We start from the raw sequence: 22,937 nt of genomic DNA on the forward strand, positions 1-22,937 counted from the left end.
ATGCCAGGCCTACTCAGAGCACGACGCCTAAACATACAACCGAGTGACTAATACCACAAGTGTGATACTTGGGGTGATCAATTGGCGGTGATAAATAGCAGGATCCATGTCTAAAGAGGAAAATGTAGCTAAAGATCAAAACCATATGAGAAATAAAGTCCCTAGGTGTTGTAACAAATCAAAACATCACATAAACCATAGCCACAGTTGCGACACTGACAAGGTGCGCCACCCAATGGCATCATCTTAGACCCTCTACATACTGCTTATGATTGAAGAGGAAAATCATCATCGGCCATGACCTAATGTTTATAAGGGTTCACTACCAAGATATTCGTCATCCACATATGCGGATCAGCAAGCGAAGTGCTTCAAAACACCACCAACATTGACAAATTGATGAACTTGGCAAACCCTAGCACATCACACAAGTAAATCTATGTCCAATACTGATAGTATCACTTCAACTAGCACCCTACCGCAACAATGTTTCAGATCTGTCCATCTCCCAAAGATGAACAAGATCGAAGAAAGGACAGGGAGGGGTGAGTGAATCCATAATAAACATCTGAAATATTCTGCTCTAGGGTTCAAGTTGGCATAGACATACCGAATCTGACGAGGTAACCCTCGAGCTTCGGTCCAAATAGGAGGTGGCAACAAGGCACGATCGACGATGGCCAAATGGAGCCAAGGGATAAACCTGAGGAGGGCCTGGGGAGGTCATGTGTAGGACCGAGCTAGCCCAGGACAGGCTCGACGAGAGCAACAAATTTAAGCACTCCACGAAGCCGGGCAGAGACCAACTAACACCCTTGGCCAGACATCCAAGCACCACCAGAGTGCCCCAACAAGGCTAGCTAGGGGCATAGCCATGCAACCAATCACCATAGCTTTCTTAAGGTCGATGACACAAAGAACTCACCTACTTTATGATTCTGTCTAGCTCAACAGTATGCATCAATATGTGTGCTTAAGACAATGACTGATTTTGACGATATATGATGCAGTCATTTTTTTTCTCTCGAACACGCAGGAGAGCTGCGTATCATTGTATTAATAGAAGAAAAAGAAAGTCATACATAGACCCGAACCCCACACACCCACCCACCACTACATAGACACTGGATCACCGGTTAAGAAATGATGCAGTCATTGGGTTGTGATGATGTTAGGCATCCATAGTTAAAATAACAACTGCAGTTTATCATTGACTTCAAGGGGATATTTAGGGTTAGTAGAAATATCGAGGGGAAGTTCATTATGAAAGTTTATTTCAGGATTTTGTTTGAAAGAGTTTCGTCAGATGAAATGGAAATCGAGATGAACTCTTTTATAACGTTGTTGTTAGCAGCTCTGACAATTCATGGGTTTAAAATATGTCCGTAACAGTATCTGGAAATCCAGAGAAATGAGGTAATTCCAGGAACCAAAAATTTTAAGTTCGGTAATGAGACTCCAGAAAACTTGTCATACCAAATGAAAGTGTATAGGCAGGTCTATGCTCAAGCAAGAGCTTTGTTGCAAAGCCAGATGCATCCATAATAACAGCATCCAATAGCAGGCACCCCCCTCCCCATAAAAAATGCAACCTCATGTATGTTTATGTACAGGAACGACACTTCCTATAACTTACAAATGCTAACTTAGGTTATTTGATGGAACTTGCTGCGAGAACTCACACAATGTATGTTTTCTTCAACACTTTCTTGCCCCGCTTTCTGTTTGTGCTCAAAGCATTAAGGATTTCTGCATCCTCATCGTTCCACAGAATCCTAGCAGCGTCTGGTTTTTCTATCAGTAGCTTGGCTACTAGGAACCCAGCAATAGACCACGTTTGGTACAGCCGTGCCTGTTTCCCAATGAAGCGTGCTCTCTTGGTGTCGTAGTATTCAGGCCATTTGTCTGTAGCAATACGCCTCTCGGCTACCTCTATAGCTTTGGCTGCAAGCTCTGGTCTGTTCATCTTGATGCATGCCACTGTGAGCTGCACAAAATAATAGCAACTGCTCAACAACATTCAATATGCACATGATAGAGGAGCAACAAAATGTGAGCAGACAGATTGCCAGTAAATCTCAGCAAGTTTGGCTAAATGCAACAGTGTATCAAAATGACACCATGCTTTGCATATGGACAAATAAAAGCCAATTCAAATTCAAGAGACAATAAATGTACAGTAATAGGAAAACAGTTTAGAGAATGCAAACCTGCCACAGTAATGTTGGCCAGGATCCTCCATTGTGGTACGACCAAGGCCTGTATCAAAAGAAATCGCTAAGTATGTCAAAAGGAACTGCAACATGATCCCAGGTAGAGCGTAAAAATTGAGAATTATCCAAGGCTCACGTGTTTTTAGGGTCACTCCCAGTGATTATTTTCCATTCCTGGTTCTCAAGAGCAGGATAACATATCTTTAGTGGCATCTCTGCCACTAAATCAGACCATTTAGACTCAATAAGATCTAAAATGGCATGCGACTGATGAGTTGTTGCCAAGCTGCTTACTATTGACCATAAATTTCCCAGTGAAAAGAATCGGAAGTCCATATGAGCTGGCTGGAGGTTTCCAATAAAGTAACCCCCCTTAGGAGGTATCCACTCAACAAGCCATGGAGAAATCTGATCAGGGTATATGTTGAACTTGTTGACAGCATCATAAGAATATTCTTCTGTCTTATATCGATATATCTCATTCAATTTTTGCATGTCAAGCCAGTAGTACTCCCTGATATGAAAGGACAGTGCAATAAGTCTATTGTTCAGGGCACGAATTAAGTCAGCTGATCCGTCTTCTGGAGTCAACATCTCACGCGCACACAAGAGGGCTGAATAGAAGAGTGCCTGCACACAAAACAATGTGCATGAGCTAATAATATAGCCCATAGAGATTGGGTTGAGTTTTTCATGGTTACTATCCTTGTAAACTTGTGTCTGCATTAGTAATTATTATGCCATCACTATCCTAATCACAAATGTTGTCTCTGGGATCCTTGTTTCTTCTCTGCAGTACCATCTTCACCACTACTGATGATCAACTTATCTATATATGCCAATCAATCCAGAAAGCTCATTGCTTCAAGCCATTTTCCAATACAAATTCATTCCCCACATAAAAAACCCAATAGTATCCATGCTTTATTTCAACAGGCTTTGAACATTAAATAGTTCGATTCAAATGTTTTCATTTAGATTACAACAATAGCAAGTGATGTTAACTTTCTGGTAGAAAATACTTCACAATCAGCCCAACAATAACATCAGCTCAGGATTAGAACAAGACTTGTACAAACTCCCAACATACAATCTGCTATTTCAATAAATTAAAAGCTCAAACTAAAAAGAAACTAATCTTTGCAACCCCTGCATAATAGGATGCTGGAATTTTTCCAGTAGATGTCTAGAAGAGTCTTGTTCTAGTCTTAATAGGAGTAAAATGCATCAGCGGTCCCTAAAACTTGTACAAGCGTGTTATGTAGGTCCCTGAACTATTAATTTGCAGTTTCATGTCCCTCAACTTACTAAGTGGTTCACCCAAGGTGCAAACCCCGTGGTAAACTGGTGACGTGGACGCTAACAAGACTCTCTATGCTGGATTGCTGATGGACATTAACAAGGCGTGAACTGGAGAGCGAGAGAGAGAGAGAGAGGGAGGGGAGGGAGAACATGAAAGAATATGATGTCAGGAGCTGCCAAGAAGGCTGGCCATGGACTAACTGATTATGAAGGATAGTACCCTGAGTGAACCATTTAGAAAGATCAGAGATGTGAAACTCCAAATTAATGGCTAGGGAACCTAGATGGCATCCCCAGACAATTTTAAGGATGGTTTGTGTATTTCATTCTTTTATAAAGTTTCCTCGAAAACAATCACAACAAAAATCAACTTGAGAAACAAGGACCCATATGAAACAGAAAATATAACTAGGCGTAGCAAAAAGAAAACCTGAATTTCAAGTGGATGCCCATGGATTCCCATTCGACGATCAATCATACATGAACCATCAGTTACGAGTAATGTAGGGAACATGTCGAAACCATCAGCTAAACAAAGCTTCAGAATCATTTTCATTCCAGTCTGGACATCAATTCTCTCCTGTAGTGACAGATCCCCTGAACATTTTCCATATGCCCTAAGCAATATGATCCACCATAGACCTGAAGCCCATTTTTTATCAGGTACCCAATTAAAGTAGGGAATGCAGAGTAACCAAAACAAAAACAACTAACCCCATTATAAAAAGTACCTGAATCAACAGGTGCCACGCGGCCTATTGCGGCCTCCCCAAAATCAGGATCCAAGACCTCCTCAGTTGCATCCTCATCACCATCAAGCAGAATTGTCTGCACTTTGAAGCTGGCGGGCATTAAACCTTGACCTGGACTATGGCAGTCCATTGTCTTCTCCCAGCTCTATAGACCAGTTCAAGGTGTCAGACAAACTGTCACATCGAGAGGAATAATTGAGGACATGTCACTCAATTTAGTGGCAATTCAGGATTTTGTAGTTTTATGTCTCACTGGCATGAAGTTCAGCCACATGTTAGTGAGACATAAGGTCAGAAAACAGGAATGCCATTTAATTGAGCATCATATCCCAAAATATCACCATCTTAGGAAGTGCATACGGTTATGGTATTTTTTTTCCTTCTGAAACAATTTATATATATTTAAAAGCAACAAACTGCTTGAGCCATAGGATGCCAATTTTCAAAGACAATAAAATAACAAGTATGCATGTCATTGTACATCAACTTTTACCAAGGCATGTGTGTAACCATATTTCCTGACAACATATTCTGTAGCTCCTAGGCGATAGTCTTAACCGCTGGTGTACTTGCTGAAATTTGGAAGCATCAAGACAAATTTGTATGCAAAAAAAAAAAAATTCGACTATGCGAAGAAGGCATCCTCTGGCATTGTTTTAAGAGAGGAGAGTACCATTCATTTTAAGGAGATACTCACATGACCATGTGAGCACCTGGGTTCCAGACTTTGTGAGGTGTCTCTACTGGAGACTCCACCAACTGAGCTATTGCTCATTTTTCATTTATATACCAAGACAAATACATATAAAGCAACATGCCAAAGTGATAATAAGTTCACAAAGATGAAATTACCGTATTTAGATTAAATTGTACTCCCTCTGTTCCAAATTTTAAGTTGTTTTAGCTTTGTTCTTTGTCAAACTTGTCTAACTTTGACCAAGTTTATACAAAAATATATTAATATCCGCAATATCAAATAAATGCACTATCAAAGTATATTTCATGATGTATCTAACATAAATGTAGTTTGATGTTGTAGATGTTTGTGCATTTTTTATAAACTTGTTCAAAACTAAAGAAATTTGACTTACGACAACTAAATGACTTACAATTTGGAACGGATGGAGTATAATTCTTTTGATAGTTAAATGCATACTTTTTTCTTGAACATTAGTTAAATGCATATTACATAAATAGTCACTAACATTATCGTAATTCATATGATAGGCATAAGGCCCTAAACCTAAACAACATAAAAATAATATTTAAATAGCAAGATAAGAACAGTACCTGAAGCTGAAGGGTGTGTAGAATGAAATTACGCACAATTTCATATTCCCCCTTCAGTAGAAAAGCAATGCCGGATGGTATGAAGTCCCGAATAAACACCTGATCGTAATTCACCGGATCACTGTCGTTTGGATCGTTGGCAGCAATCGTCCCAACAGGACTACCACAATAGTAAACCATTGACTCCTGCAGAAGTTCCCAGGCCTCATCCTCAACCGATGAGGACTTCCGCCTCTGAGGTGGAGGCTTGGCAGCACTCCCATTTAGACCACCATTGCCACCAACAGCCTGACCAGGCACACTGACGTCGCCAAGAACCTGGCCGGCGTTATTCATGGCATCCTTGACCCAAGTCCCGTTCCCCTCTGTGACCCTCGCAAGGTCATCGATCCGCTGGCAGCACAGCCCCCTGACGGACCTCAGCCTCGGGACCCTTAGGAGGCCTTGCAGTGCCCTGGCGTTGGGCACCGAATTGGTGTTCCTGTTCCTCCTCCTAGCGACTGCCCTGAGGGACAGAATGGATGCCGGGGAGTGGGTGGTGAACGCCCCCGGCATGGTGTGGAGAGCCACCTCCGCGATCCCCATTCGCGCCTTGTTCCCCAACCCGCCGAGCGCCTGCAAGAAGCGTGACGGCTACATTAGCAGCAGTCGGATACCATTCATACCAAGAAAAAAAGATCTAATCAGAGAAACCCAGCAAGATTCGAACGAATTTGAAGTAAGACGAAGCATGGCAAGTCATTAATCCAAAATTTCCAACGGAGGGCAAAACCGGAGTTTCTATGCAGGAGCACATGAACAAAAGGCAACAACTTTTTTCTCATCTCGTCCAACGAGGAAGGGATCAAACAAAGCTTGCGTAACGGCAGGAGCAGCACGTGGAGGAAAGCAAGGAGCTCTTACCGGCCGACCACGAGGCTTTCGTTGGGCCGCGCTCGCCGCCGGTCGCCAGGGGAGGCGGAGCGCGGGCGGGGATGGAGCGTGGCCTCTCGAGAAGGGAGAAGGCCAGGCGCGGCGGAGGGCGGAAGGAGGAAAGGGGTTGGACGGAGGAGAGCAAGGGCGAGGAGCCGAGGAGATAACAGGAGCAGGATCGGAGACGAAACGGGGAAGGCTACGGTCCTCCACCCCAACCAACCACCTCTCTCGCGCCTCTCCCCACGCCACTTTCTACTAGTACTATTTTTGTTTTCCCACTCTTTCTATTTTTCTTGTTTCCGCCAACTTGTTATCACGATTTTAGTGGTCCTATACAGTATTTAGTCGATAAAATCTGGTCAAATATTTTCAAGCTTTGACTGCCAACGAATGTCAAAGCACTTTACTGGGGGGAATATTGGACTTAAAAAAACTATGGATATGGACATTCTTCTGTAGTTCTGCTAGAATGCTATACTGCTAAGGAAAATACTACCGCATTTTTTCTTCTGCTATAAATATGATGTTGCTATATTGTAAGAAAAAACGCCTAATATAGATATACAGGTCTGATTGGTTAGCTTTCAAAATTTGTCAAGCCAGTGATTTGGCAAACCATGATTTTGGCTAGTAATTTATCAAACTCTCATATTTGGCTCTGCCAAATCTATGACAATGTTTTTGCTCAACTTTTGGCCCGGCAAATTTTGGATGTCAACCAAGCAGGCCCATAGTCTCGCTGATAGTATTCGCCATCGAAGATACCATTGTAATCCAATAGTATGGTACTATTACTCTAGCTTTTGCCTTGTTCATGCATATCCTGCACTTATATTGATTGTGTTTTCGTTTTTTAGCTTACCTATATATCAGGGTAGCAATAGGGATGGCATCAACTATGACGATAAGCACGCCATTAGTGACGTTGCACGAGTATGACCCATGTGTCAGGATCCTGCGGGGAATCCAACAATAATTTCCAGCCTGTTCGTTTGGCCGTGGCTTGTCGTAAACGATCGTAAATTTCCAGCCAGAACAATATTTTTCTCTCACATAAACCAGCCAGCAGTACTTCTTCACGAACCAGCAACGATACGAACCAGCCAACCGAACAGGCTGAATAGGAGATCGGTAGGAATTTGGGAAGAACAGGAGTAGGGTTTAGGTGAGAAGAGGAGAGAATAGGGACGAAGTAAATTTGGTTAATCCATGTCTGTGATCTCTGACTCGGCACACTAGGCCTAAAAGGCCCCTGCTACTTCTGGTCTCACATCATACAAGATAGTCTTACAAATACGAATACAAATATGGATACACAATGTATACTTATGCCATACTCATATTAGCCCTGACATTGCTCCCTTTTTAAAGACCCTCGTCCTTGAGGGTAACTTGAAGATAAGAGATTGTGAATTAACCAAACTTCTTATTTGATTGGAGCTAATCAGCTATAGATTGTATGAGCTTGGTCAAGTTGAGCATCAACAATATGGAGGCCACTAACAGAGAAGATAAAACACAAAAGTCTATCACCCAATTAGTGTAACTTCTTAATTGCTAAGAAGTACTTGGGAAATTAATAGCACGATGCATTGGTCCATATTTTGGAGGATGTCCAACATCATTCACTTGTAGTTGTAGCTTCATATCAAAGAATCCCAACAACCTTTGAGTATAGCAGCTACAACATCAAACATTAAATATATGGTTCCAACCGTCTCCAAGAAGAAACTTTAGATTAATCTTCATTGACAGATCTCAACAATATCTAAAAGTGCATACTCAACTCCATCATACTTCTCATAATCTCGTCACCTCAACAAGCCTAGGTGATGGCCACATATGCATATGCTTCATCTTGATCCATAGTGTTACTATATCTTCATCATAGTACTTGTCCAACAGTTGAAATGTATCACCAAGGCCTTCTCTGACATCAAGGATACTATAAGCTACACAACCGATTGTGCTCCTTAAGCATTCCTTCATACAACCAAATTTAGGTTCAATAATGTATAGCCTAAACAGCCAAGCGCCTACACTAGTATGGTATTTAGCATCTTAAACTCCAGGGTCCCATGGTACACCGTGATAGCACCTGACCAACCAGAAAATTTTGATATGCAAGCAGGAAGGTTGTTTTTACCATCACAAGTTTGAAGCTGTAAGCACTCATGTGCAATCTGTTGTGTTACATCAAACCCAAAACAAGCACTTCTAGGACTGAAGCTTGATCTCCACATCTCCATTATGTCTTGTACTGGAAATTCAACACCAATGGACTCTCGTATAGTAGGAGCAATCCAATCCACAGTATCACTGTTCAGATCATAGGCAACATATATATCCTGCAATTTGGTGTCTGTTTATGGTATGCCATCCTAGACAGGTATTTCATCATGTGTCATTGGTACTTAGAAAAGGTGAACTGGAGAAGGGAATAGCTCTACACTTGGCATCCTTAAAGACATCCTGATGAACAAGTACCCTAGATAATTTATCAGACCCATTGGTAATAGCAGGAACATGGAAATTTGAAACACCTTGCATTTGAACTAACAAAGTGGTTCTTTTGTCAAACAAGATATCCAAGTTGCAAGGGACACACAGACTTGCTAATGCTTGGCCACTGTCGTTCATAACTGATGTTAATTGACCCTGAGGTGTTGTTGCAATAACATGAACATCATGTAGTGCAGAGGATGACACATGCAAAGGGTAGTCCATGGGAAAGGCAAAGTATGTGTGCTCATTACCATCAGCAAGTACTATGGAGAGGTGATCTAGATTATGCAGTCCACATGGCTTTGGCCCTGGATCAAACATGATGCAATCATGAAAAGATGCTGACCGATATCCTGGTGCTTCATCATACCTATCAACACTTAATCCGCTTGTAGACATTGTGTCAAACAAGTCCTTCCCCATGTGAAAATCGACACCATTACCTGGCATTTGATCGAACAAGTTGTGTACTTCTAAGATGGAGTCGCTAGTGATTGTTGCTGCATGAACAACGCCATCCAAGGCCACGGTGACCTACGAGTGTGCGGTGCACGCGCCAACATTGAGGCCTGACGTCGAACAACTAGGATGTTGCCAGGAGTAGCTTGGTGGTGACATTGGGAGCAATGATGGCTACAGTGTGGTGGTCCTCCATGGTTGTGGACTCGGTGGTGAGCACATCGGTGACGGTAGGTGTGGCACTAGAGGCAGGTACCGACTTGTCGTAGGGGGTGGTGCTTGTGATGTAGGTGTGGCCGGATAGGTACGATAACTTTGATTAGTGGAGAACTCGATGTTCACGATCTAGGCTTCGAACCAAGACTGATTTGGACCCCCACATATCGTTACACCACTGTTCCATTGGTTATCAACCACACACAACGCGATTGACCTCGCCGAGAAGGTTTTTCTGCAAGTGAATTGAGAACACAAGCAAGAACAGAATGAACGCAATCTGAAATTGCAAGTAAATATGAAGCTTATGATACTAAAACCAAGACTGATTTGGACCCCCACACATCGTTACACTACTGTTCCATTGGTTATCAACCACACACAACGCGATTGACCTTGCCGAGAAGGCTTTTCTGCAAGTGAATTGAGAACACAAGCAAGAACAAAATGAACGCAATCTGAAATTGCAAGTAAATATAAAGCTTATGATACTAAAAAGAAGTTTAAGTCTTTATTCGGAGGGAGTAGCTAGCTTTTAGAATCCAGAGACCCTAGATTTCATAATCTGGTAAGCTGAGGGAACCGAGCTTCTTCTTGTTTCTAGTCATCGAAAGACTATTATGCCCCTCTCTCTTTTTTTCCATAGCTACAACATAAAATAAAAATAGTGAGGGTATTAAGCACTATTAGGAATATCCACTTCTATGACGAAAATCTTAATGACAAATCCAAAACTGTCATAGAAGATTGCTTTCTATGACGAATATTTACGGTTCATCATAGATCAGTGGTATGATCCTCTAGCCCTCCCTATCTGTGACAAAATTAGGCATCGTCACACAAAAAAGTCATAGAACAGCACAATGTTTATCATAAAAATGTCATAGAACAATATAGGGCATCGTCAACTGAAGAGGAAGGCAGAAAACACTGAAAGAGAGTTTGAGGAGTTCAGGAAATAGCAACAGAAGGAGTACAATAAGCTCTGTGAGCATATCATACTCTTAAGCGCTTTTAACTCTCAGTCTTGTTGATGTAGTGAACATATGGTTTGTTTGCTGTTTTGATGTGAACCTGTGGCGGTTTGATATGTGAACTCTGTCAGTGGTTTGCTGCTGACCTGAACTGCTGTTATTTGATTCAGGTTCAATATAATTATGCATGTAGTCATTTTGTGCAGCAGTGTAGATCTAAAATCATTTTTTCTGATGTAATGATTGTTGTGCACTTGACAGATCCGGCACATGTAAGGCTGGATAACGAGCCGGCTCGGCTCGTTTCGGCTCGGCTCGTTCTGGCTCGTTAAGATAACGAGCTAGCTCGGCTCGGCTCGTTATCCTAACGAGCCAGAAAGCTAGCTCGAGCTGGCTCGTTAAGCTCGCGAGCCAGGTATAAAAAAATACACAAAATATAATATTTGCATTTATCTAAAGTTTGAAAATAATAATAATATAAAAGAAATGCATCTAACAACCTTAAATCGAATAAAAAATTTAATATGTGCTAATATATATACAAGTATAATAAAATACTATAGTATTCATGCATCTAACAACCTTAAATGATACTTTTTTCTGGAAGCTTGGCTCGTTTAGCTCGCGAGCTGGCTCGAGTTGGCTCGTTATAGCTAACGAGCTAAAATCTTGGCTCAGCTCGGCTCATTATTATAACGAGCCGAGCCGAGCCGAATCGAGCCAGCCACGAGCCAAGCGAGCTAACGAGCTTCGAGTTTTTTGTCCAGCCTTAGGCACATGCCATGTCGTTAAATAAGAATCTGACACGTGGACAAACCAGTGAATGATACGCGTAAGTGCCAGGACAGGACAGGACACGTGGGCCAATACAAACCCAATACGTGGTACAAATCTGTCCTGCCACATGGTTGAATAAAAAAAGACATGTGGGTAGCTAAGGGCGTGACACGTGGCCCAATAAAACACTGACACATGGATGTACAACATCGTGACACTCTGCTTTGCTGCTGGACATGTCAAATAGAGCAGTTTGCTGATAGACACTCTGCTTCTTGTCAAATTTGCTGGTGGACACCAGATCGAATAAAATATTTATTTCTAGGTTTTGAGGAGAGAGAAGAGCGATGAAATGTCTATTATGCCCTTGCCTATTTCTTTTTCCCCGTTCTCTATCCGAGTTAGCAGCGAGGCGCCCATGGCCTCCACCGAGGCCATGAGCCTGACCATGAAGACGGTCGCGCCACCATGGCTGGCTCCGGCGAGGCCACAAGGCCACCCGTGCTTGCCTTGGTCATGACCTCTGTCCGCCCCACGCCTACCCAAGCCCTGAGCGCCACCCTCGAAGATGGACGTACCCACCATGGTTGGCTCCGACAAGGCCATGGGGCTGCCTGCGCCCACCTAGGCCATGAGGTCGGCACCGACGCCAACCGCCCCTGCCTAGGCTACGACGCCGACCATCCCTGCGCCTAACCCGCACCCTATCCACCTGCGCCCGTGAAAGCCCTAGTCTAGTTTTGGATAATTGATGAAACCTAGTGCACTAACCCTTGTTATCTAGTGTTGTGATTGAGATAGGGTTGTACACACCAAGTGGTGGGGCTAGATGATGGTCATGGTGATGGTGGTGACCAAAAGAGTTGATCAAGTGCTCCAACATGGAAAAGAAGAAAGAGAAAACAAAAACCAAGTGTTCATCAAGGCAAAGGTATCAAATATGTTTTTATTTTGGTGATCAAGACACTATAGAGAGTGTGACCACATTTAGAATCGATAGCCGTGCTATAAAGAGGGGAAATCTTTGGATAAGCGGTTATCAAGTGCCACTAGGTGACATGATTCTTGCATATGCATTAGAGACCTCGTGTGCTAATAATTAACCCTTGAAAAATGCTTGGAAAAATGCTAACACACGGGCACATGAGTTGTACACTTTGTGGTTAGCAACTTCGAAGCAAGGGTGAAGTGTTTGAGGAGATAGAAAAAGAAAAGGAGGCGATGGCCAGTGACCGGACTCTGTTTGTGCATAGGACCAAACTATGGCCCAACGCGTCCGGTCAGTGGTCTAGCACTTGGCCGAGAGCGCCTAGGAGGATCAGACGCTGGACCGGACGCATGCGCGCGGTGTTAGGTCACTCAGTCATGGCGATGTGGCATGCGCAGAGAAGAGTGGGTGATGACCGGATGCCGGGCGCATCAGGTCATCGTTGACTGGACACGTCCGACCACAAAAAAACCTCTCTGTGTAGTTTCTGTACTCGACCAGACTCTACATGTTGTTGTGTCTAGTCATTCGAGCAGCGCGCTAGGTCACAACTTAACCACGCGAGCGATTAGCTAGTGACCATTGGAGATGGACATGTGAGGTTTAAAGGGTGGACACGTGGTGGCCAATGGCTAACCGGACTTGGTCGACCGGATGCTAGGGTGCGTCCGATCAGGTGCGTCTGGTCGCGCATGTGTAGAGCAACATCTCTATTCATTTTTGGGGATCTATAAATAGACTTTGTCCGCTTGGGGCTCACACTCTTGGCACTTTGACATACTTGATATCCTTGTGTGCCTAAGCAAACACCTTCCACTCATCTCTATCATTAATTCATCACCATAGTGAGATTGTGAGTGATTTCTAGTGCATTTTGCTTGAGTGATTGCATCTAGTGGCACATGGGGATCATTGTGGCTACAAAATTCTTGTTACTCTTGGTGGTTGCCACCACCTAGACGGCTTGGAGTAGTGGAGGAGCATTTGCAGGAGTTGGTGATTGTTTGTGGCCATCTCCGAGTGATTGTGAGGGGTGTTGTACCTTCCTCGGCAGAGAGCCAAAAGGTAACTCTAGTGGATTGCTCGTGTCATTGAGTTACCTCACTTATGGGTAGGTCCTTGCGGCGTCCATTTGTTGGGCTAGGTTTGTGAAACACCTATTAGTCGCTAAACCACCAAGTGTTGGTCAACACAATGGGGACTAGCGTGCCGGCAAGCACGTGAACCTTGGAAGAAAAATCTTGTGTCAAGTTGTGATTGGAATTCTCCCGATATTCATTGATTGGTTCGTCATCTTTTGCTAGGGTGGTATAATCACCCAACTTACTCTCTTGTATTTACATTCTAGTGTAGCTAAGCTTTTTAGTATAATTAGTTTTGAAAGCTAGCTTGTTTTGTTGAGTAGTGTGGTTAGTGAGGCTCTTTAGTCTAGTCTTTGAGAGCTCAATAACTTAGCTTGTAGCGACTTAGCCTTTGATTGTTATAGAGATCATAGACAACTAGAATTGTGGTATAGGTGGCTTGCAACCCTTGTAGAGCTAGAGCAAAATTGCATTTCACCATTTAGGTTACTAACCATTTGCTCTAGTGATTTTGTAGAGATTTTTATAGGCTATTCACCCCATCTAGCCATTTAGGACCTTTCAAGTGGTATCGGAGCCGTGGTCACCGATTGATTAAGGCTTCACAACCTTCGGTGTCAAAAGATGGCTTAAATAGTGTTCAACCATGTTGGGGGTAAACCACCGCACATTGATGGCACTTATTATGATTATTGGAAGATAAAGATAAAGATGTATTTGAGTTCAATCAATGACAAGGTGTGGGATGTGACCGAGAGTGATTTTGTGATTCTTGATCCCACAAATCCTACCCCAAGAGAGCTAGAGAACAAGCAATACAACACAATGGTGCTCAACACCATCTACAATGCCATTGATTCAAAGGTTTTTGAGCAAATCAAGGATCTTAAGAGAGCTAGTGAGGTTTGGAAGAGATATGAGGAGACTTATGAGGGCACACCGGTGGTCAAGAGTGCAAAATTGTACATTCTCAAGGACAAGTTGACAAGCTTCAAGATGAAGAATGATGAGAGCATTCTGGAGATGTTCCATAGACTGCAAGTCATTGTCAATGATCTCAAGACACTACTACACTTGGACCTTTCACAACCACGTTGTAACCCCCATCGCAGCCGTATTTCAGCCTCGATAGTAAGCTGTCGACAGTGATGGCCATAGCCTTCACCATCAGCATCTAGGACCGACTATGGTGTATACTAACACCATCGTATTGGCTTATGATCCATCTATGATTAGATCTTTACTTTCGTCGCATTAGAGCATGACCCGACTGTGGATATACACTAACACCACCGCGTTGGCAAATAATCCACTTGTGTCAAGGCTATCAAAACCATCGTGTGGGCACATCAACCACCTATAGTGGTCACCAGCACTGTCGCCTTGTACTTTGACCCGACTGTCAATGGTGTGGATTCGCTGTCTCTTCGATGGCCGAGATGCCTGTGTAGAGGTGAACACCACCATCGCTTCAACGTATGATCTACTAGTTTAAAGGCCAGGGTCACCATCACCTTGCACCATGATCTGCCTTTGATGATCATTGAGTCAGTGTTGGGTTACTAAAGGATTCAACGGTGATATACTTTTGGTCCCTGCCGCATCATACATATAGCGACGGTGTTGGATGTTTGCACCACTACCAGCGGTGGTGATAAGAAAACAATGAATGGAGCTTACATCCGATAGTGATAGAATTTCATCCAATTTCACAATAGTTACTAATTTAGCTAGGCCATTAATAACTTTATGAACACAAAGCATATAGATATATAATCATTGCATCTAGAAATCATGTTCACAAATAAGATTACTTTTTACAATACCAAAACATCTTTCTCAACTAATGTCCTAACACAAGAGGTACATAGAGCATACTAAAGGTATTGATCTGTACAGACTTACATAACGAAACAACATAGCTATGCTTCTTCTATGTGGCACTCCTACTTATAAGGCAAAATGAATATAATTAGTGCATCCTTCGGATTGGTAGCCAATGCACCATGGAACCCCTCTTCTTCATCTCTAATCCACAACCTAAACAAAGCAATAGAATTAATAATATTGAGCATACCATTCCTTTAGTTAACAACCCAAAATTGGCCTATACATACATAGAATGAAAACAACTCCCTACCTAAACAAAGACTATCGTGACAATGAAATGTAGGAAATGCACCTTTACTGCTCTGCTAATGGCTCCATGAATAAGAGAACATAAGGAAGATAGTAAGACCTGTTCATATGGAAACACCCTCTTGATCTACAAAAGTGAATGACACGGGCATGGATGACATGAACCTTTCTGCAGTCCATGTCATATGCAATCAATGTTCTATTCTTCCCAACAAGAAAAATGAAATTCTAATCTGGGTGAACTATAATCACTTTGTACTCCTCATCATAAAGCTCAGAACCAACTTTAATATTCATGTGTCCAAACAGTTCCTCCGTGTCCACAACATGCTTTAAACTTCAGTTATCAGTACCATAGTCTTCAAGTATCCACACTAAAAGCCTAGACCTATTACGAAAATCAACACAACACACACATAGGTGACCCTGAGCTTGATGGATGGACATTTCAGCACCACCTGGTTTATGAATTGTTCTCCATGTCTTTCCCTCCATATCCACAGCAACTATCATAGAGTACTCAAACATGTGCATAAACCATTAAGAAAAACACTTCTCAATTTTGAACGTAGAACAATACTACCGTCACCCCATTCAGATTCCTTAAAGATCCATGCTGCAGTTTTAGATGAGTAGATCTCCACACCTATGCACACACCCTCCACCTCAACAAATTCAATCACATAGAAGTGCAAGGACGTTGGGTCAAAACCTAAGCGAGCCTGACCAACAGAACGGATGCCACGCAGCAGTACATGCCATTTGTGGGTCGCCAGATTACAGACAACATAGTGACATAATCCATCAGGCCCAACACACTAGCAAAGGACGAGGCCACTACAACAATATGAGAATAGGACTTTTTGAAGGGGAAGGGCAAGAAGGACAAGAAGGGCCATTGACCGGTGATGCTGGTGAAGTGGTGATTGCCCTTCCACCAGCTGCTATAGAAGAAGCCAATGATAGTCTATGAAAGCTTCTTACGTTGATAGGAGTCAGAGATGACGTGCTTCCAGGAGCGACAGACACACTTGCAGCAGCACAAGGACCAGGCAGGGAAGTAGCGGAAGATGTCGGCAAGCACATCATCTAAGGGGCTATCCACTACGTTCCTCATGTTAGGGGCCTCCTTCATCTAGAAGGACACCACTAGACAAAGAGATGAGGCCACCCTACTGTGGAATTGCATCAATAAACATTCATAAGGAGATGAGCTTTGAGGAGAAGGGACAGCGATGCAAGTAAGGCCTTTATTACACTTGCCTTTGGATTTGGTGGTGATGAGCACGAGTGGCAACACCGGTGACAGCAATAGCTCGTTCACCGGTGGATCTGTGTGGGCAATCCAACGATGTGCACCGGTGCAGAGCAAGAGTTGAGTGGTGCTGATGAGCAGGAGCGGCAATGACGAACACCAACAATGAGGAAAGGAAAAGCTATGTTTGTGTGGGGGAGGGAGAGTGGTGGTGGGGTGGGGGTGTGGGGGGGTGTTAGTGGGGGATGTTGGAGTAGGGGTTGCTTGCTCTCTATGTAACTTTTACGGCACACGAGAATCAACTTTCATTAATTCTGTGTGGGAGGGTTCAAACATGGGATTGGAAATTTTGCATCTAAGCGATGGTGAATGCACAGTACCATCACCGGCAGCTAGTCCTATTACCCCCGGAGACCTCCATATGATACGGTAACGAACACTAAGGCACACAATCTTAATGTTTGGCATTGAAACAAAGCGAAACTACGCACTTAGAAAACTAAGAAAAGCACAATTCTAGTACTCAGATTGAAAGAAAGCCAACTTGAGTCGATGGTGAATAATAAGGCATACAAATTTACACTAAAAGAAAGCCAAAACATGCACTTAGAAAACATAAGGAAAGCACAATGCCAGTACTCTCAGATTGAAAGGAGTCCAACTTGAGTTCCATACATTCATACCGAATAAGTAGGTGGACACTAAAGCTAAAAAGCATGCCAAAAGCTAAAATGCATATACTTATTAGGCCGACACTATGCAAAAGTTAAAAGGCCTTTATTGACATTTCTTAGCATCACTCTTTACTAAGTTGTCATCCCTAGCATGATGTCAGAAATACGTTGTTGGTAATTATAAATGACACTTGAAAACTTAGAGGAAAATTATATATATATATATATATATATATATACTAAAGTATCCGTAAGCGCACTAACAATATATCATTGTAGCATTTCACCTGAGAGTATGCTAGGTATTGTTATTTATATTTTATCCATAGGGAGGAGGCATGGAGTTGTGTTGGCATAGAGATATTGACAAATATATATACTTATGATAAAAACCACTCTCAAGCTATGGCAGGGATAAGTCAAATGATAAATGAATAATAAGTGTAAGGTAATAATGGTATTCCAGAGATAGAAATAGAGACTCATAAAATGCAATACGACTAAGCAGGAGATTCATTAAGAGCAAAAGATTTCTAATACATTCCTTATTTACTAAGTCTTTTGTACACCCAAGTATTTATAGTCTCATCTATAGTATTACTAACTTTGGATCTATGCATAAGGAACATTACTAAGGAAGATCAAGAATAGAGCTTGTCTCCCTTCGCAACCGTGTTCTACTTGCTCTACAAACGAGGAGTGGACTACAAAGGACCAGTGTTTTCCTAAACGCTAAACGGTAAACAGTCAGTCACCTACCGTTTAGCCATTATTCGGGCAAAACATCCCATTAAACGGGCTAAACGGCTAATTAAACGGGGTAAACGGGTGATTAAATGGAAACGGCGCACCACCGTGTAGCATTTACACGATGTTTAAACGGGCTAAACGACCGTTTAGGCGAACAATGCAAAGGACTCAACAGGAGTATCACATCCGCAATCTACCACATGACCCAGAGTGTAAAATGCATCTGTAGGCAAACAATATCTAAGCACCATGCTTACATAGTGTTGACCAATTAACTCACTCGAGTACTGAGCTAAGAGCTTTGCGAACATATGCATAAATTCATCATCAATCATAACTATATCAAAGCATATAACTAGAGCAAACGAGGGACATAATAAATAGCAACATAATATTAAAGTAGCACAAAGTCATAAATTTAGAGATACAATGTCTATACCAGTCTCCAGACGGTAGATCTGGAATCCTAAGCAATAGCCCACGCTCTATATAAACCTTGCTAGCTAGTCTATACTAGAAACTTGAAGAAGTGGAGCTCTATTCCCTTCTCTCTAGAAATCCTAATTTTTGGTCTGATATTGACTTATGGTAGCATGCTCTAGAGGGGGCAGGGGCTAGTTATATAGGCTGGAGCATAAATCCTGAGCCCTCGAATCAAACCGACTTAAACGAATGACGTAGATGCAATCCTTAAGGCGGTGGAGAACCGACCTATGAAGGAGGGACTACTAGGTGGGGATAGGGGGCTGGCTGACTTATAGGTGGGGCTGGTCGGCTCCACATGTCAGTGCCTCGGCCTCCGCTTCAGTGTGGTGTCTTCCTGAGTCTTCTGGAACCTTTTGGGGTAGTTTTCGCTATGGATAAGCGTGTTTTTATTTGACGATTTGATCCCTCTTGACAATTTTTTTGGAAAACCCTACTAAAAACATAGATTCACCAAAACTTATGGAAATTATTAGTTTAAACCCGTAAATCTATGTTGGTGATCCTGTTTATTCAATTATTCAAGCTAAGTTGTCGGTTTATGATGGATGATAACTACCGTCAACAAACTCGCCCAAGCTAAACCTTTGCTCATCCCTAAGTAAAGCTAATCTTATCAATGGATTAAGAGTTGCATAAATGTTTTCACTCCTCAAAAGTACACATGTGTTCAATCAAGAATTCTTCTCCGGATTAAAATTCATCGATATGACTTTCAAACTTACCCATGTTATCTTTAACCATGGGGCTTTTGAGCTTTCACTTGGATCTTGAGCAATTGAAAGATAGAATGATCAAGTCAAGCACCATGTCTCAAATTCTTTGTTCAACTATTATGCCAGAGTCTTTGTAAGCTTTCAAAATAAAACTTAGAGATTCCATTGTATGACACTCTCAAGTCTCTTAAATATATAGTTTTTGTGGATCCTTACCAAGGCAATAAATGATGTTATGCCCTTATTTTCCTACAACTAAGGCTTTTGTGGAGCCCATATGAATGGAAATTGCATGAAAGAGCATACTTGCAATACATATATTGTAAAGTCAAATAATGGATCCAAAGAGAGTTGAGTCATACAATCAAATCAAGATGTGCATGTGTGTGGAGTATGGTGGATATAAATATGGTGTAGCCTAATTCTACTATGCTCCTTGGAAACATATCTCTCATTTGAACTTGGAATCATCTTTGCAAGAAAACATGGGCTATCTTATTCATCTCATTTTTTTCTGGTGGGCATCTAAGTACCCATTGTTTTAATACTTCGAACACTTGTCCATTTTTTCCAATATTTTTCTTTTCTCTTTTTATTTCTATGATTAATTTTTGCATAGCCCATGCCTCTTTTCTGCAATAAAATATTTAAGAGATAACAACAGAACTTGGAGCATTTATGTGGTGAAAACCTATAAAGCATATTTTTTATGTTTTGTCCCAGTGTAGGAGTAAAACATTTTTGGGTGAATCTAGATGGAAAGCATATTTTTGCGCCAACCCCTAGTGTAGGAGTAGTGCATATGTGGGTGGTGTGTACGTGATCTTGATTTTAAGAGCATGACAAACCTCTCATAAGGCATCAACAAAGCTTGACTAAACTCAATGCAAAACAAGTAGCATATAAGTATAAGTTTTTCTTAGCGTAGATATCATGTTTGGCTCTAGTAGGAATTCAAGCTTTGTCATAAGGAACTCATCATGTTGCCTTTTTAGGTTTTCAAAAGAATTCTCCAGAATTTAGTATCACTTGGAACAAGATAAATAGCAGGTCAGACCTTCTCATATCATATCCGTCAATTAGCTAGATTTAGATCAAGCGTTTGCTACCCACGAGTTTCAAGTTCAGAGCAAATTTTCATATCGAATCAATTTCATCCAAAACTCGAGAGAATTCCAAGCTAAAAACTAGGTACTTGAAAGAAATTACAACAGAGCAACTATTCATGATTTTTATCATGTGAGATCATCTTCAAGTTCTATTCATTTATTTGACTCTTAAAGACAAGAAACTAAGGCATACCTTGAGCAAATTAAACTTAAAGCAAACTTTGTACTCACTAATATATATAGAAGATAAAGACAAATTTTTATTTTTTTTGTTTTCTTAGTTTTGCATTTTTTATAATAATACAAATTCAAAAATTAAATAAACTAAAGAAAAAAATAAAATACCAGAAAGATAAAACAACCTGAGGTAATGCGGTCTCTCCGAAAGGCGGGTCGATGTTGAGACCCTGGAACAAGTATTGCCAATTGTCGTTCTCCTGCTCCTGGTGCTGCTAGATGGCGGCAAGGCGTTGTCCTGCTTCTTCTTGCCACTAGGAATGTTGGTGCAGGGTGTTCTAGATCTCCTACTGGCTCTCCTCGATGGTGAGCCTGGTGTCGAAGCGAGCGTGTTCCATCTACTGCTCATGGTATCCCATGGGCGGCGGATGGTGGCCCATGTCTTGATTATGATAGCCTGTGGGGTGGTCATGGAAGCCACGAGTAGAGAAGGACATACGTCCTTCCTGGTAACCTCTAGAGACTTCCTCATATGGCTGCTGCTGATAGTAATCGAAGTTGCCATCCTACCATTATGAACTTAAGCCTTGATGTCTGGAACTCTCTAAATGATGAGAAGGGGGCTGCTCCCACCCAACATGTTCAGGTTGGTGCATACAGGAAGATCTCGGCTGGTCCCAGCCTACATGCATAGGGTGGTGCACCTAGGAAGGTCCTACTTGATCAAATCCTATGTAGCTGATGAAGGCAGGGCCCTCTGGGATGAGGTTGTCTCCATGGTATCGAGGCTACGGGTTGCATGTAATCCTCGTAGAGGCACTCTTGCGAGGTGCTTCTTCCTTTCTCTACAAATCAAAGACAACCGAATCCACTGCATATAGACCAAGGTTCCGGTCTACTAACGGGAACTCGGTCGTATAATCCACATACATCATGACAAGTTTTCCATCCTTACCCTTTTTTGACATATGTGCATGATTAAAATAGTTATAATCAATAAGCCAGTGAAAAACGTCAATGTAAATAACAGAAGCATTTTCTAGTAGACACAAATTTTTAGCTATGCGGGTGACCAAAGAAGTGCACCCAACATCTCCCTTAAGACCAGGAATTTCTAACCATTGTGTCATCATGAATTTTATGGGTGAGACCTTCTTTCTTTTGATCATGGCATAAAGCAATTTTAGTTCAACATTCCTAACTGTGCAGAAATCACTTCTAGAAAAAGAGAAAAATCCTAGCCATTTGTGCATGAATCGCAAAGTAGGATGGTGAATTTCATTGGTGCGAGGGCGGTAGCAAACAATTTCTTTTGAAATCTTCGTCAAAAATTTATTCCTATCAAAGTCTTGTATGGCAGAGTCTACATCAATTATGCACCGAGAGTGAAATCCAAGAAGTTCACTAAAATTTTCCAAGGAATAGAAAATTCTTTCCCAAAAAGTCTAAATGAGACTTCTGAATTAGTGGGTTGCAAAGTGCACAAAAATTCAATAGTCAAAAGCTTGCACCCTAGCTCATCGATTTCTGAAGCATCCTCCCATCCTATGGTCTTAAAAATAAGTTTGAATTCGGTGGTCATACCTGTGGCTTGTAGTAGGGCTAGATCATAGGTAGGAGTGAGGACGAAATCCTGGGTCTTTAGCTTCTTGTAGATGTTCTTCTCTCTATCTTCTCAGAGCTTGAGTTGCTTCTCTTGTAGAAGAACGTTCCTCTCCGTGGGGGCTAATCGGGATAGTGCTCCAATAGCAGGAGATGGAGGATCAACCTCTATGTCGGTGCTTGCTTGGAATGAAGAACTTCTTGTTGAACGGAACGATATCGCCTGCTTGAGCATGCCGGTGATCTTGCTCATTTTCCTGTAAAATATACAAAAACAAAACTCGTGGAACGAGATTAGGAAAAATAAAAATGTTAGTGGTTAGCTGTCCAAAAGTCAATCATCTAGAGGTTAGACATTTGAGATTGTTTAGTGAATATTCTAATCAAGATTGTGGCATGACTTCTGCCCTAATAATTTTTAATTTCCTCTCTTGATTTGGCCAACACTACCACTCTTAAACTCTATTTTTCTTGCAAAAATTTTAGCAGCACCTCTCTCTCTCTCTCTCTCTCTCTCTCTTTCTCAAGATTTTAGCAATACTTTCACACCCAAACTTCC

The 22,937-nt window shown here is 41.9% G+C and overlaps 1 protein-coding gene across 1 annotated transcript; it reads right to left on the minus strand.

Annotated features, from left to right (window-relative positions):
* Positions 1–1,443: 1,443 nt before the first annotated feature.
* Positions 1,444–6,697, minus strand: LOC136467090 (neutral/alkaline invertase 3, chloroplastic). The gene is made up of 7 exons (XM_066465638.1): positions 6,461–6,697; positions 5,558–6,172; positions 4,247–4,412; positions 3,946–4,157; positions 2,350–2,843; positions 2,211–2,259; positions 1,444–1,987 (listed from the first exon to the last, which is right to left on the minus strand). The coding sequence occupies exons 2-7, from the start codon at positions 6,140–6,142 to the stop codon at positions 1,679–1,681; spliced, it is 1,815 nt and encodes a 604-aa protein (XP_066321735.1). The 5' UTR covers positions 6,143–6,172; positions 6,461–6,697; the 3' UTR covers positions 1,444–1,678.
* Between the last annotated feature and the right edge of the window lie 16,240 nt (positions 6,698–22,937).

This window comes from Miscanthus floridulus, chromosome 7, assembly GCF_019320115.1.
Source record: "Miscanthus floridulus cultivar M001 chromosome 7, ASM1932011v1, whole genome shotgun sequence".
Classification (NCBI taxonomy): Eukaryota; Viridiplantae; Streptophyta; class Magnoliopsida; order Poales; family Poaceae; genus Miscanthus; species Miscanthus floridulus.